Raw genomic sequence first — 14,817 nt, 5'->3', positions numbered from 1 at the left:
CAAAAATAAACGACATTATGCGACATCGCAGTTTGCGAGTTAAAACGCGGGCATTAATTAGGGTAAGCTGACCAATGAATGAACAAAAAGCGCAAATTCCTACTTTGTATTTCGAGAAAATTTTGAAAGTACCGTTGAAAGGTGCCGCAAACATTGCAAATAGGTTGTTCAATTGTTCAACAATGGAATAATTAAGCAAAAACTGCATCTTTTAACTCCATGCGTGTTAGACTTTATAATTTATTTAAAAATGCACGAGTTACCAGTGAATGAACAAGATGACCCCATTATTGAACATGAAAGGACTAGTAAATGAACACAGTATTTTTTAATGGTAATCCATTTATTAGAAAGTATTACATTCATATCTGAAGGTAAAAAAGTCCATTTGTGTTTTTAATCGGTTCTGAAATTTTTTTCTAAAATTTGCTTGGGTGATACCATATCTGATCTGGAATGCTCGACCATATCCAATTGTCCTTTTCCTTTTTTACCATGACGCTAATTTCATACTCACCATCCACAACATTTTTCACTAAACCTGGATATCTTTTAGTTCCATATTTTACAACTACGTAGTCGTTGACTACTATGTCCAAATTTCCCGTAATATGTATGTCCTCACATATTTCCCTTTCAGAATTTAAAAATGTTTGGCTTTTGCTAACACCCATTTTTCCACTCGATCTTCTTCAGCATCTGATAAAACTGGCATAGGTCCCATTCCTCTCACATTCGGGACTTTATTGGTCACTTTATTGTGCAGAGTTGACTTTAGAATAAAATATTTAGAGAATGCTTTGTTTAAATTTATACTCCCAGACTCAATTTCCGCAATAGCATTTGCTAGATCGTCTTCCGAATATTTAAAACGAGAATACTTTTTCTCCATCTGAAATATAGAATTTTCCACTAGGAATAGTTGTGTAAATGTTTATGGTAGGGTACACGTCCAGTGAATGAAAGTGTTGGTAATTCTATGGAATGAACACAAGTAAATGAACGATGAAAACGGTGTTCATTCATTGGCTTTCTGTGCCTTATAGTAAAATAAGGTTACACAGGAACATTGCACTAAAATTAAATTGTATTAAGGGTCAATTTTGATTGTTTTCACATAATGCGCATAAACCTAGTGAATGAACACACTGTTCATTTACTGGACTTGAATTTGAACCCAGTAAGTGAACATGGCAGAATACAAGAAAGTAAATAAGATATTCGCCTTTTATGGCACAAAATCAATTACTCAATTAATTTGAAATATAAAAAGATTGGTTATCTTACAACACTGAGTAAATTCTTGGCTTAGAAATGAGTGCTAACTAACAAGTGTTGGCCGCTTACCTTAACAGCGATTGCGCTTTGACACTTTCACACACACAACCGTTCAATAAATTGTAGGTTAAGAAAATTATGTCAGGTTCATAAGTTGCCAATAAATGAACGTTTGCTGTTGACATGCGCGGTTAACGTTTGAGAAAGAGAAAAGTAGTTTTTTCGATCAAATATCCTTATTTTCGACAGAAATGCTGCTTTTTGTTCATTCACTGGGAAGTGTTCGTTTACTGGTAGGCTCACCCTATGTAGTGATTTGACAATTTGCTACTGATCTTCTCCTTCTCTTTTCATGTATGGGCAAGGGGTTTGAACCCTGTGATTCCCCACTCACCTACAGACCTACACATTATACAGAGAATAGACAATTTAGTGTGTGTTTAGATTTTAATAATAATTATTATTATTATAAGTGCCATTTATTAGACTTCTAAAATAACATAAAGCAATAGGTATAAACGGTAAAAAAAAACTATATTGTAGCCAGAAGCCTAAGAGGGCGAAGTTCAGATGTTCAGCATGATTACGCTACGCTTAAGCTAAGCTCTACTTAAATTTGTCGGTGCAAACGACCATAAGTCATGAAAGTGGTCGTTTACATGACGCGGAGGCTTATTGAAAAGTACGAGGACGCGAAGCGTCCGAGTATCTCTTTAATGCCTCCAAGTCAGGTGGACTCACTTTCATGACATATTATGTATAAAATTTTACCTGAAACCGCAACATGTAGATAACTTTTCCAAATTAAATTATTCATATGTGTGAAATTTGGATACCTAATCACGCATGCTAAAATCACTTTATTTAATTGTTGCCATAGAGATTTCAAGAGAATTAAAACATTCAGTGTCATTTTTAATGCAGTTTGCAGTTTATGCTTTGAACTTTTCAACTATACAGTCTTTATAACAAGGTACAAACTACAAAAGCAGGTATCAGCATAGACTAAAAAACACAGTCCATGGTATCAGTGAAGAAGAGAACCTAGGCGAGACGTTGTTATAATGTAGCCGAAGCTTCGGCCGCCGTAGTGCAATATTCGCTCACCACAGTCAAGAAAGAAAGTACGAAAAGGCGTACAAACCTTTTAATGACTGCCGCAAAACTAAAGGAATAATTACTTCCACACATATTCCATTGATTTAGTAATTAAAAAACCTTTGTGTAGTTTTAAATCCACATTGTCTGGTCTGCATTATAATTATCCAATCGTTGAATGAATAACTTATTCAATCAACGATCTAATTGTTATTTTGCATGTACTAGGACTGTAATGAGAGTCAGGCAAAAATATTACAGTACTAGTCAGGTAAAGATCAACTTTCTAATGTCAAAATAGTCCTGAAATTTAGATTTTCTTAACGGTTTCAGGTAAAATTATTTAAACTGGGAAATTTATCTATCTATAAATTAATAATTTTGCCAAGAGGTATATAGTATAGGTACATGAAGATTATTTTTTTGTGCTCATGTTTGTACTTACCTTATCAGACGTTTGTAATCAAGCAAACATTTTCCAAAAAAAAGTAAACATTTCATAATGAAAAATTGCGTCTATTTAAAAAGGCAAATATCTCGACAAAACAAAAAAAAATTGCTAAAATTGATCCAAAATTCCATTAATTAAATTGCTTTAAAAGGTAACAAAATAGCGTAGGTACGTCATTTCATCACTCACTTCAACAGATTATTGTTTAGGAGACAGGAAGTCTGCTTACGTCAAAAGACGGTGTCATAATAGATAACGTAGTAAAGGCATAGCAACTATCTCTGGCTTTTCAACTCCAATCGCGAACTCCTTTACAACACACCCGTCGCCACAGCCAATGTTAACAAGCGGATAAAAACCGAGCCCAAAGTCCCTATTTCGATTGCTCCCCTGTCCTTTGCCTTTCACTAATCTTATCTTATTTTCAAGAGCTGATGAAATCGCTTTAAAAATCATTCTTCTTAATTATTTCTAATTTCAAGTATTATTTTTTGGCTAGTAATAGTATAAAGGTCCCATGAATTACCTTGAAAAGTTGTAAATAGTAACAGTCACACATTACCATTCCCATTTAGAGATTCGTATTTATTTAGTAGGTAGGTAGGTACCTACACAGATAACAAGTAGGTATTAACTTCCGTGAAGTCCATCTTGCATCAGCCACTTCCAAAATTTATATTTTTCCATTTACCGATTAAGTCCAGAGCATTCTTGAGAATCGTTAGGGGTTTTGTATATAAATTGGAAACCAAGAGCTTCTTTTCCTGGAAATTTTGATACATCTCCAAGGGTGTTAAACATTTCCGTCCCTGAGCCTACGTATCATCGTAATTACCCAAACTGGCAGAATGTCATGAAATTACGTTTCTAATTTCTTGGAATGTTACAGATTCCACTGGTTGGAAATTTTATTGATTGTAACTTTCCTTTTTAAATGGGAGATATTTTTACATCAGAGGGGCATGGGTGATTGGGATTGGATTGGGATATTTAGCAATACGTAATATGGTACTTTCTAACGGTGACTTATTTTGAAAATAATATAATAAGTGTCCGAGTATTCAAATATCCACTCCAAGCGATATAATGCGTAACGCCCCGAAAAGCAGAACTCAATACCTATCCACTTTACTGACTGACAAATCCTCGAAATTAAAAGTGACTTCCTCCAATGTAATCTACCTATGCCCTTTAATAATTCAGTTCCCAATCTAATTATCTACTTGACAATTGGACATGCGAATAATAACATACAACCGAAACTCATTCATAAATTCAACATGAAACTCCTAAAAACTGTGTAGTAATTACTTTTGGAAATCTGATCGCTCGGGGATTGTTATCAGAACATAGATACTACGCTAACGTGACAATCCAAACCATTTCAAAACGTCGGATGCTTTTTTAAGTCGCAAAAAATAATCATTTATCAATTGTGAAAAAACCAAGCCCCCACTTCTTTGTGTGTGGATATAAAAAGAAAATGCGCGGTGCTACAGTCACTTTTACACTGGTATTTTATACTATAGTGTATCTAGGCAACAAAAATCGTAAAATCTGGCTGCATTAGATACAAGACTCATAGTAAAATATCAGGGACCAGATACAAATATTGGTCAAACATATACAGAAAATATTTTCGACTATTATTCCATATATCACAGAAGTTTCACTTGAAGTTTTTGATTAACACAAATCAAAATGCCTGATCTTATTGAAAAATCATCTCCAGTGTAAGTATCCACTATTCAATTTATTTTTATCCTTATATATGACATATACTTTCTTTTTGCAGATGTACCGCTGAATTGGGGAGATTTACAAAACAACGCAATGCACCAAATGTTGGGCTGTACACTCAAATTCGAGGCATCAGTGTTGTTCACGGAAATTTGCACGATCTCTCCCCTAAGGTAAGGACGTATTTTTGCTTTTATTATTGTTAACGCAAATGCATACCACTACGAACCAATTTTGAGCAATTTTATGCTGTTTAGTTCTTTGTCAATCTACCTATTATCGTTTTGAAAATATTGATTTTTTTTATAGGTACGCACTTTTATAGAAGACAATGTAGATTTGTGCCAACCAGAAAAAATTCACGTCTGCGATGGAAGCGCCACTGAAAGTTCGCATCTGCTCAAACTATTGCAACAGCAAGGGACCATCACCCCATTACCAAAATATGAGAACTGGTAAGTTTACTCCCCAAACATTTAATAGAGTATGCTTACGCTATTTTCTCTAGCTGGCTGGCCCGTACCAACCCCGCAGACACAGCCCGCGTCGAATCAAAAACGTTTATTTGTACCGAACACAGAGCTGATACAATTCCCACAACAAAGGAAGGAATTAAAGGTACCTTAGGCAATTGGTTATCGCCCAGAGACATGGAAGTAGCCGTTAAGGATCGATTTACCGGTTGTATGAAAGGCCGTACCATGTACGTAATCCCATTCTCGATGGGTCCAGTTGGGTCACCCCTTTCAAAAATTGGGCTTCAAGTAACGGATTCGGCTTACGTAGTTGCCTCAATGAACATAATGACACGTATGGGAAAACCAGTATTAGATCTTCTGATGGATAATAGAAACTTTGTAAAATGTTTACACTCCGTTGGTACTCCATCCAATGGCATCATTGATATGCCTCATTGGCCTTGTGATCCACAACGCACAATAATTCTACACAGACCAGCAACGAACGACATAGTCTCCTACGGTAGCGGATACGGTGGCAACTCCTTACTGGGAAAGAAATGTTTCGCTTTACGAATTGGTTCCACAATCGCCAGAACAGAAGGATGGCTTGCCGAACATATGCTGGTACGATTTCACTTTCAATTTAACTGCTTGGAAACTAAATGAAGTATGCTTTCAGATTTTAGGCATCACGAACCCTGCCGGTAAGAAACGTTACATCGCCGCAGCTTTTCCTTCGGCTTGCGGCAAGACAAATCTTGCTATGATGACACCTTCTCTACCCGGTTACAAAATTGAATGTGTCGGTGACGATATCGCATGGATGCGCTTCGACAGCAACGGACAACTCAGAGCAATTAACCCAGAGAACGGATTCTTTGGTGTTGCACCGGGAACTTCCAATTCGAGTAATCCAAACGCCATGAAGACAATCTTCAAGGATACAATTTTCACAAACGTCGCCGCCACAAGCGACGGAGGAGTATATTGGGAAGGTCTCGAAAACGAAATCGACGACTCAGTTTCAATAACCGATTGGTTGGGCAATCCGTGGATAAAGGGAGAAACGAAAACTCCAGCGGCTCATCCGAACTCACGGTAAGCTCCCACATTTTCAACCAAGCGCAGCTTTCTCACAAAATCCATTCCAGATTCTGCACACCTGCAACCGGATGTCCCATAATGGACCCCAACTGGGAGGCGAGCGAAGGCGTCCCAATTTCAGCAATACTGTTCGGAGGTAGACGGCCACAGGGTGTTCCATTAGTATACGAAGCCAAAAACTGGGAACATGGAGTCTTTATTGGTGCAGCCATGCGCAGTGAGGCGACAGCTGCAGCAGAACACAAAGGAAAAGTCATCATGCACGATCCTTTCGCAATGAGACCGTTCTTTGGATACAACTTCGGCAAATACCTAGAACACTGGCTCAGCATGGAAGCGAAATCCAGCAAACTACCAAAGATCTTCCACGTAAACTGGTTTAGGAAAGGAAACAATGGAAAATTCTTGTGGCCCGGTTTTGGAGAAAACTCGCGAGTACTCGACTGGATTTTAAGAAGAGTTGATGAAGAAGACTGTGCAAAAGACACCCCCATTGGATTCATACCAACGGAAAACGCCTTAAATATGACTAACCTAAATGAGAAAGTTGACTTTGAACAACTATTCAGTTTACCTAGGGAATTCTGGATGGAAGAGGTAGGTTTAATAATGATAATCCATCTCGTGAGAGACTTAAACACAATTTTTTACAGGTGGAAGCGATAGAAAAATATTTTAAGGAACAAGTAGGAATGGACTTACCTCCAGTTATTGAAACACAACTTCAACAACTTAAACATCGTGTCAATTCTCTCTAATTGTGTATATTATTATAGTTTTATTATGTATCTTATGTTTAACTTATTGACTAAATAAATATATTTATAATACTTTTTAATTGTCTCTCGTAGATGTTTTTCGACCCATTGACAATTGAGGAAATGTACTTTTACTAGGTGGGGGATTTAATTTACTACTTAAATAAGTGAACGGTTCAAATAAAGTGATACGTTGTTTTGCACTGCCATTGAAATGACGAATTTTTTCTTTGCTACACCAAGCGATCGCCTTGTTCAGTGTACTCTCACTCTCTGGATTACTTCCATTAGTACTCTTGTTGCCAATTACGATTGCAGTAACCTGTGTAAAAAAAATGAAGATTATGATTGAAAAACAAAAGAAAAATAGTAATTTTCAATTAAAAATGTTCATGCAATGCTGTGACTTCAAAAAGCATCACATTTGCATGGGCGCATTAGACTTGTTGACTGATAATAATTATATTTGAGTAGTTACCTACGAAAAATAAGAATGCCATATTGTTTCATGTATAGAATGCAATGTCGGATTTATTGCAGACTTTCTAATTATGAGGACTACCAAGCCCGTTAACTTATCAAATATGAAACATTTTTTCCCAGAATTGCAATGATCAACTCGGAAAAATAATTTACAGTCGAGTTATGTTGATATTCATCACATTTTTGGAATGAACACTGTAGAAGAAAATTAATTTCTGTATCAAAAATCTTCAATACACGACCACTTTAATTAATTTTTACCGCAGATATGATAATTTACAGTAAATGTTTGCTTTGTGGCACTGTTAAAAATCATTCGGGAGCGGAAATGTGTTAAGGACTAAGCCCCCACCAAACGTCATGCTCATGCAACTCAAATATGGTCAAGGGCGACGCCTGCGTATGCGAGTTTCAGGATAACACGAGTCTGTCCGAAGTAGTCCGATGAGACTTTCAACCTACGTCAATTAATTATTAATGAGGGGTAAATACACAAGAGCTTGATTTTTAATTGGATAATTTTATTGTTACACGAAAGTTTTGTTGCAACGTAAAAAAACTAGAGATTCAAAGTTTGGTAAATCGCCACAGCTTTAGCTGGAGCGATTTTATCTTATGTCAGTCAGAAGCAACAAAATTTGATATATTTTACGCATTCCTACACGCATTTTTGTCGCTGATAAAAAGCTTCTTAATCACTAAAAATCATCTGATTGGTTAGAATTTGAAACAATCACCAAGCTGATTGGTCGAATATTGATGGAATGTATTAATCGCCTATAATTCGTTGCCCCCCAACTTTAAAGTACAGGCTCTTATGGTCAACAACGATGCCAAATGTCAAGAATACGATTTGTAGAAAATCGCCGGCCTGGGTTCGATTCCCGGGTGATGCAGAATTTTTTTATATATTATTATTTAGCATTTCTACATTTCGCCAGACTAATGATGATCGTGGATGTAGGTCGTAGGATGTCACACAAGTCCGCAGTACAGATTCTATATAGTTTGTAATCTCTTCCAGAGCCTTATTGTGACATACCAAAAGGTCACATAAAGCAAGTCATAAGTGAGAAGAGACAAGCTGACGTGAGGGAGTACGAAGGTCACAAACTTGCAAAAAAAACGTTACCTTGATTTTCGTTGGATTTTTTTTTATCTCGAAGGAAATCATTCAAGAATAACAGAAATAACATAATCTGCCGATTTTCTGCCTATTTTTTTTGTGCATTATTAAAAAAGTGTAGACGCGTTCCCCACCGGTGGAGGGATGTATGTACAGGGTGAGGCAACGATTGCACGGAGTAACTTAATGCCTTGAAGATAAGATTTTTCGAAAGAATGGGGCTTTTGTATTATGATATGGTTGAATATTCACCTTATTTTAAAAATATTTGGAATTTAACAGGGTACGCCCAAATGGTACATTTTTTTAATAGAACCCCCTGTATGTGAATGCATTTTTGAATTCTACGTGTAATTGTACGTCTTTTTTAATATATGGTTAATATCAGAAATGCTAGTAGTTTGAAAGATAATTCGATTTTTAAGAAAAATTGGACATTTGCAAGCTTGTCAGTATATTGTCAAAATTGTTACTTAAACTTTGATTCCAGGTTTTATATCTTTTATCCTTACTTAACGTAAAAGTCAAAAAAATACATCTACTATAAAACATTAAAAAAATAGCTTACAGGGTGATTTTTTTTCTAGATCCAAAGTTACAAAACTTCATATTAAAAAATCATCTTTTAGCTCCTCCAAAAACCTTCGACTTTTGATAATAATGTCCTATACCTGTATCTGATAGTTTTCGGAATATATTGGTTTTCCTGGTTTTTATATTCTAATCTTAAATAAGTTATATGTAATGTACATAATACGCTCGAGTAAATCCCCATTTAGCACCGTGGGCTCCCCTACTATAAGGATAGATGTATGACGGCGGCAGAGGAGGAGGTAAAAACATACGAAACAAATACTTAAGAGGATTTGACGGCGAAAAAAATTATTTAAAAAGAACATTTCTTACATATTTATTATTTGAGAAAAAAAAAGTGAAGGTTTGTGTTGCTGTTTGCCTGTAATGTACAAAAAGGGGATTGTAGGAGGATCCCAAGAACCCCATTACGGAGGTGCATTCACACTCGTCTAAAACAGCGACCATTGTTTTCCGTCCCGAATTGGAATAGGCACACTTGGGCCGATTAATTGATCTAGCCTATTTCTTCTCCACATCCACTTCTCGATGTACAGGTCACAGAGCTCGAGAGTGTTGAGCGTTTCGAGCTGATCCTCTAGTTCTCGCCATAATCTCTCGGTTCATTTAGTGTGAACTCTGAAAAGTAAAACATTAGGTTATGGAAGTGGTCCAATATGAAGGCGATCTAAACAGTTTACATGGAACCTTCCTTCAGGAACCCAAATTGGACATTCGCCCTCGGTGGGTTAACAAAGTGCATGCTGTGGCATGAAATAACATTGCTGACTCGTAGTGGGACTACAATATAAACAGTTTAGAATTATAGTAATCCACAACCAATCTACCCACTTAAAATTGTAATATTTATTCACAGGCAAACACTATTTATATTTGCACATACTAGCCGCCGAAGTCGACGCGTTGTAAACCAGCTAAAATTAATAGATGCAGACCACAAAAATATTGCAGACGTACCCGCCCAATACCCTCCGAACCACAGACGCCTTCAGTTGTCGTGTACTGTGACCGTTAGATGGCAGTAGGGGAAAATTTGAATCATATTTGAATATGATTTGCACTTGGATGAAAAAATCAATGGTTGGAGGATTTTCATATGTGCATGCGAAAAGAAACGTCATATTTTGATCCTTCCCCTCAACTATTTAGGAATAGGAACTCAGTTCAGTCATGATTGAATGTGTGCCACAATGGTCCAGTGGTAAGGATAGCCGGCTTGCACCCAGGCGGCCCGGGTTCAATTCTTTGGTATGAAAAAATTTTTTTTTACAAACAGGCATACCCAATTCAGCGGAGTCGCGGAGATTAGTTTATTAGTAGCCTGTAGGTTTTTATGCGCAGTTCACCTTCCAAGTTTCAACTATGAACCCGAACCCAGATGGCGCTTTGTCAAAGTGGATTAACAGGCCACTGATGACTCTCCTCTTTATTAAAAAATTTAAAATAACGTACAGTCGCCATCCTGGAACTGTCAATTTTATGTCAAAAAGTGGTAATTTATACACGTTTGTTTAAATCGTCGACGCCGTACGCATGTCTGTTTCTCGCCTTCAAAGAATCGCATACCATTTTTAGTAGGGAATTTTTTTATATTCAGTTTGCATTCAGAAACACTTTTAATCCCAACTCATATTCAACAGCACTGATCCTTGAACTCGTAAAAATCGATTGCTGAAGGTTTGATATCGCTGTCTCTTTTCGTGCTGGAGTTACACAAGGAACAGACGGACGGACAAAACGATCACATAAGAGGAATTGTTTTCCCCTAAAAATTATGACCTCACTCTTTTTTCTAAAAATGTTTTTCACCTCCCCTGTACAACAACCTTTAGTCGTAGGGGGTTGAATTTAAATTGAACCCCCCCCCTTCTGCTGTATGATATACGTGATCATAGGGGATAACATTTTACATGTTAGAGGCGTGTAAAACGTGTATAAAAACTTTGGGACATATGTATCTGATCCCATTTACCATCGTAAAGCTAAGAGCTCTCTAGGACGCAGTGTCCTATAAGTCAGTCCTACCTCTTTTTTGTCCTTATTTTTGTCAATGTCCTTTTTAAGTGAAATTAGCACATCCAAAGATTCTAAATTTTCGACATCATATACAAATATGTATCCATCAGCAAGAACCAAGTAATGTCGAGGCAGTTGTTGACTAGTTGTGCCATTTGCAGTACTGGTTTGAGATTTTTCAATTCCAGCCGTGTCGTAAAAACGAATCTTTTCCCGAGTTCCCCGATCGGTTTCTATGTTTGCCACATATATGTCTTCTATAGTTGGAAATAATTCCTGGAAAGAGTATCACATTTTTATCATTTTTAAATGATAATAAATAGCTCAAAAATTTTACATACTTTGAAGAAAAGTTTTTTAATACGTCCTGAAATGTGAAACTATGCCAGAAACTAAAATCACAGGATTAATAAGAAAATACAGAGTGGTTTAATAATACTTCTACAAACTTTAGGGGCACGCAGATGACCAATTTAGAGTCTGCAGGAGTAACCAACTGGCTCTGTAGCCCATTAGTAGCTAAAACTTTTGTAGTACAAGTAAACAAAACGGCAGTCTACCGCGTCGGCGGTGTTGCCTAAATTTGCAACAATGTTCTGAACATGTTAATAAATAATATGTACATGCCTCATTTCTACAAGGATAAAACTTTTTACAGTAATTAATTATACCTAAAAATGAAGAATGGTAATAGTCTACCGCCCTGGAAGCGTTGCGTTACAAAATGATAAACAATCTCGAGGATCGTTAATAATGAGAAATACAACTGAAAATGAACTAATTCGTATATCATTAGATAAAGAAAAAAAAACTTCTTTCGATTGGTGTCATTATAAACCCGCTAAGAGCTAAATTATCATGAGGAGCAACGATCTTCAAAAAACCTTTGTTCGTTTTTCAAATATTTTTATTTTATGCCCGTGTATATAATAATTTAGAGATACTTTTTAACAGAGTAGTGCAGCAGGTACGCTCGGAAAATCGTATCTTCCAGCATGTCTACCGAGACCTTAGCAACATCACGCGATCGGTAGACTATTTTTTTTTGGTTTCTTATGACATCAACTTTTTCCAACAAAAATTTCATCTTTGTAGAAATAAGTTCAATCGAATAATTTTTTATGCATCTTGCGTGGGTGGCAACGCTTCCAGGGCGGTAGACTATTACCATTCTTCATTTTTAGGTATAATTAATTACTGTAAAAAGTTTCATCCTTATAGAAATGAGGCATGTACATATTATTTATTAACATGTTCAGAACATTGTTGCAAATTTAGGCAACGCCGCCGTCGCGGTAGACTACTGTTTTGTTTACTTGTACTATCAAAACAATAAAATGACAGAATATCAGCTATGTAGAAATGAGTGCACAAAAAATGTCGCTGCCTCCTGGACTATAAACACATTTTACAGTTATTATTGAACCTGTTTGTTTAAACAGATTTAGATAATGTAACCATTCAACATAGTATTTCAAAGTGTGCGACAGTCCAAGATATGGTAAGCTGAGATTAACAATGAGTTGGTGAGTGTGTGCAAGTGTAGGAAGAGGAGGATATTTCGAACATTTGTTATGAGTTTCCAAGTTGATGACACTTTCAACCTGACAGAGTGTAACTAATGTGTTGAACATAGTTTCATTAATAACTCTAAAGTAAAGGATTTTCAGACACACGTTTATACAAAGTTTACTTGTTTTGTATGAGGACGGTGCCCATAAAGTTGATACAAATATTATCGAATCACCCTGTATTACTCATACAGTGTGTCCCAGGTAGACCACCATAAGGAAATGCTAATATATTTTTTCATGAATGATCTACGATGCCTTTGAAATTAGCGTTCAACGTACTACTCCATCCTCTTTCTAGCATCATGCAAGCGCAATAACGTACGTTGAACACTAACTTCAAAGTACATATCAAAGGCTTTGTGGATCGTTCGTGACAAAATTCGTTAATTCTGTTTCCTTATAGTGCGTTCTCTCTGGGACACACAGTATACCACTTTAGTGAATGTAAGGTAAAGCGAGGTGTGTCGCGCGAATTGCTGTCTGATAGCACTGTCGAGGTGTAAATACCATCGTACGTCCGACTTGGTGGTATGCACACGTCAAAAGTGGTATCAGACACCAACTCGTGCGAGAAATCTTAGTATAGTATTCCCGCCTTTAGGTAGTGCTTCGTCTGGTGAACATAAGCATTAGCTACTTACAATACGTTATAGATTCAATGAGATTAATCGAGTTGTGTGCCACATATTGTATTCACTATAATTATTGTACTAACCCATTTAAGCAACTGGTTAAGATATAATTATACTAATATTTACCGAAGTATTTGGTAGTTGTCCATATATAGCTTGTTGTAAAATTGACGTTTTTCCAACACCCTTCATACCACATACTACCACTTTTGACGGTTTTCCCATTATTCAAAATAAAAATGATGAAATACAAAATAAACAATTGTCATAACCTCAATGTATACAGAAATCTTTAATCTACCTATACCAACAGTTACGATCAACACCACGCAGGTCCGGATTAAGGATTATAAAATTGTCTCTTCTCAAATCCAGGCTGGTTGAACGATTTGGGGACAGATAACGCTGAGCTGAGACCAAATGAGGGCAATTGATTAAAGGACAATCTTAGTTTAAATGAAATGTTTTAATCTATGTGATAATCCACCCTTAGGGTTAGGCAACACATCTTTACATCTGAAACAAAAATATATGCGCTGTACATAACCAATCAACCGTTTTGCGCAGATGCCGAATACTAGGGGATTTTCGTAACGAAGCTAGGGGAAGGGGAGCCGGGAGAATGAGAAAGATAGAAACCATTTTATTCTTTCTTGTACTAGCCATTTAATCATTGAATTTCTTGCTACAATTTGATATTTACATTTTGCTGATTTTGCATAAACTACGATAACTGAATCATGGCGTACTCCCTGCCTTTGTTTTGAGTACCGTTAAATGAATCGTGTTTGTTATTTATACTGTACAGGTGATTATGCCAGTATTTTGTTTAATTAAGTATTTATTATATTTCTGTATTCACGAGGAGTTGATCATCAGTGCGATGTTGCTCTGTTCGATTGACCCGTAACTATTCCGCGAGGGAAGTCAGTTAAAGTTAGTGTTAGATAAAATATAATAGGCGGCGTATTTCATAGTTTAAAAAAGATTAGAATTTTTACCGTAACTGTCACATGTAATAACGCTCAATCTTGTAATCAATAATATCATTTTCATTAAAGTTTAACGTTGAATTATATTAGGAAGTACCTTATACCGCTTGATTGTTCGCTGTATCTGTTACTTTCCGATTCGTGGCGCGCTGCAGTTCTTGTGCGTTAGCTATACGAATGGGGGCTCTTTTATTTGATGTTTCGATGTGCGTGTGTGCGAGTGGGTCAATGGCCCGTATGAATAAAAGTAAGCAAATGCTTATACTTGCAAAATTCAAAGTAAATACTCGTAACTGCCCCTTCATACTGGTCTGTTTAGCATGGTTTAGCAGCGCTGCACTGCGTCCTGTCCTTCTGCTTAGAAGCGCTGCTACGTCGCCCAGTGCGAAGGAGCACTTACGAGTATTTACTTTGAATTTTGCAAGTATAAGCATTTGCTTACTTTTATTCATACGGGCCATTGTCTCCGTGGAGTAGGTACAGTCGTGGTCAGAAGTAATGTCCTCCCTT

The 14,817-nt window shown here is 36.6% G+C and overlaps 2 protein-coding genes across 4 annotated transcripts in view; one reads left to right on the top strand and one right to left on the bottom strand.

Moving 5' to 3' along the window:
• LOC116178595 (phosphoenolpyruvate carboxykinase [GTP]-like) overlaps positions 1–6,970 on the top strand; it is a 33,770-nt gene extending 26,800 nt beyond the window's left edge. For 2 of the 3 annotated variants that reach the window (XM_031498144.1, XM_031498142.1), the window contains 6 exons: positions 4,623–4,740; positions 4,877–5,022; positions 5,076–5,652; positions 5,708–6,126; positions 6,180–6,729; positions 6,786–6,970. In XM_031498144.1, the coding sequence (XP_031354004.1) occupies positions 4,623–4,740; positions 4,877–5,022; positions 5,076–5,652; positions 5,708–6,126; positions 6,180–6,729; positions 6,786–6,890 (1,915 nt within the window). In that variant the 3' untranslated portion in view covers positions 6,891–6,970. Of the gene's footprint in view, positions 1–4,325; positions 4,561–4,622; positions 4,741–4,876; positions 5,023–5,075; positions 5,653–5,707; positions 6,127–6,179; positions 6,730–6,785 lie in introns of those variants that run through there. The other variant, XM_031498143.1, reaches the window with a different exon arrangement.
• Positions 6,891–13,603, bottom strand: LOC116178599 (NF-kappa-B inhibitor-interacting Ras-like protein). Its single transcript, XM_031498150.1, has 3 exons — positions 13,442–13,603; positions 11,119–11,385; positions 6,891–7,212 (listed from the first exon to the last, which is right to left on the bottom strand). Exons 1-3 carry the CDS (start codon positions 13,538–13,540, stop codon positions 6,967–6,969), a joined length of 612 nt encoding a protein of 203 aa, XP_031354010.1. The 5' UTR covers positions 13,541–13,603; the 3' UTR covers positions 6,891–6,966.
• Between the last annotated feature and the right edge of the window lie 1,214 nt (positions 13,604–14,817).

Source organism: Photinus pyralis, unplaced genomic scaffold (genome assembly GCF_008802855.1).
Source record: "Photinus pyralis isolate 1611_PpyrPB1 unplaced genomic scaffold, Ppyr1.3 Ppyr1.4_LG8, whole genome shotgun sequence".
Classification (NCBI taxonomy): Eukaryota; Metazoa; Arthropoda; class Insecta; order Coleoptera; family Lampyridae; genus Photinus; species Photinus pyralis.
This window is presented reverse-complemented; position numbering and strand designations above follow the sequence as displayed.

Excerpts from the sequence above, each read along its gene's own strand:
- LOC116178599 (XM_031498150.1), bottom strand. The coding sequence starts at position 13,540 with ATGGGAAAACCGTCAAAAGTGGTAGTATGTGGTATGAAGGGTGTTGGA. Across the intron at positions 11,386-13,441 it reads GACAACTACCAAATACTTCG|GAATTATTTCCAACTATAGA; the intron begins GTAAATATTAGT and ends TACTCTTTCCAG. Across the intron at positions 7,213-11,118 it reads AAAATAAGGACAAAAAAGAG|GTTACTGCAATCGTAATTGG; the intron begins GTAGGACTGACT and ends TTTTTTACACAG.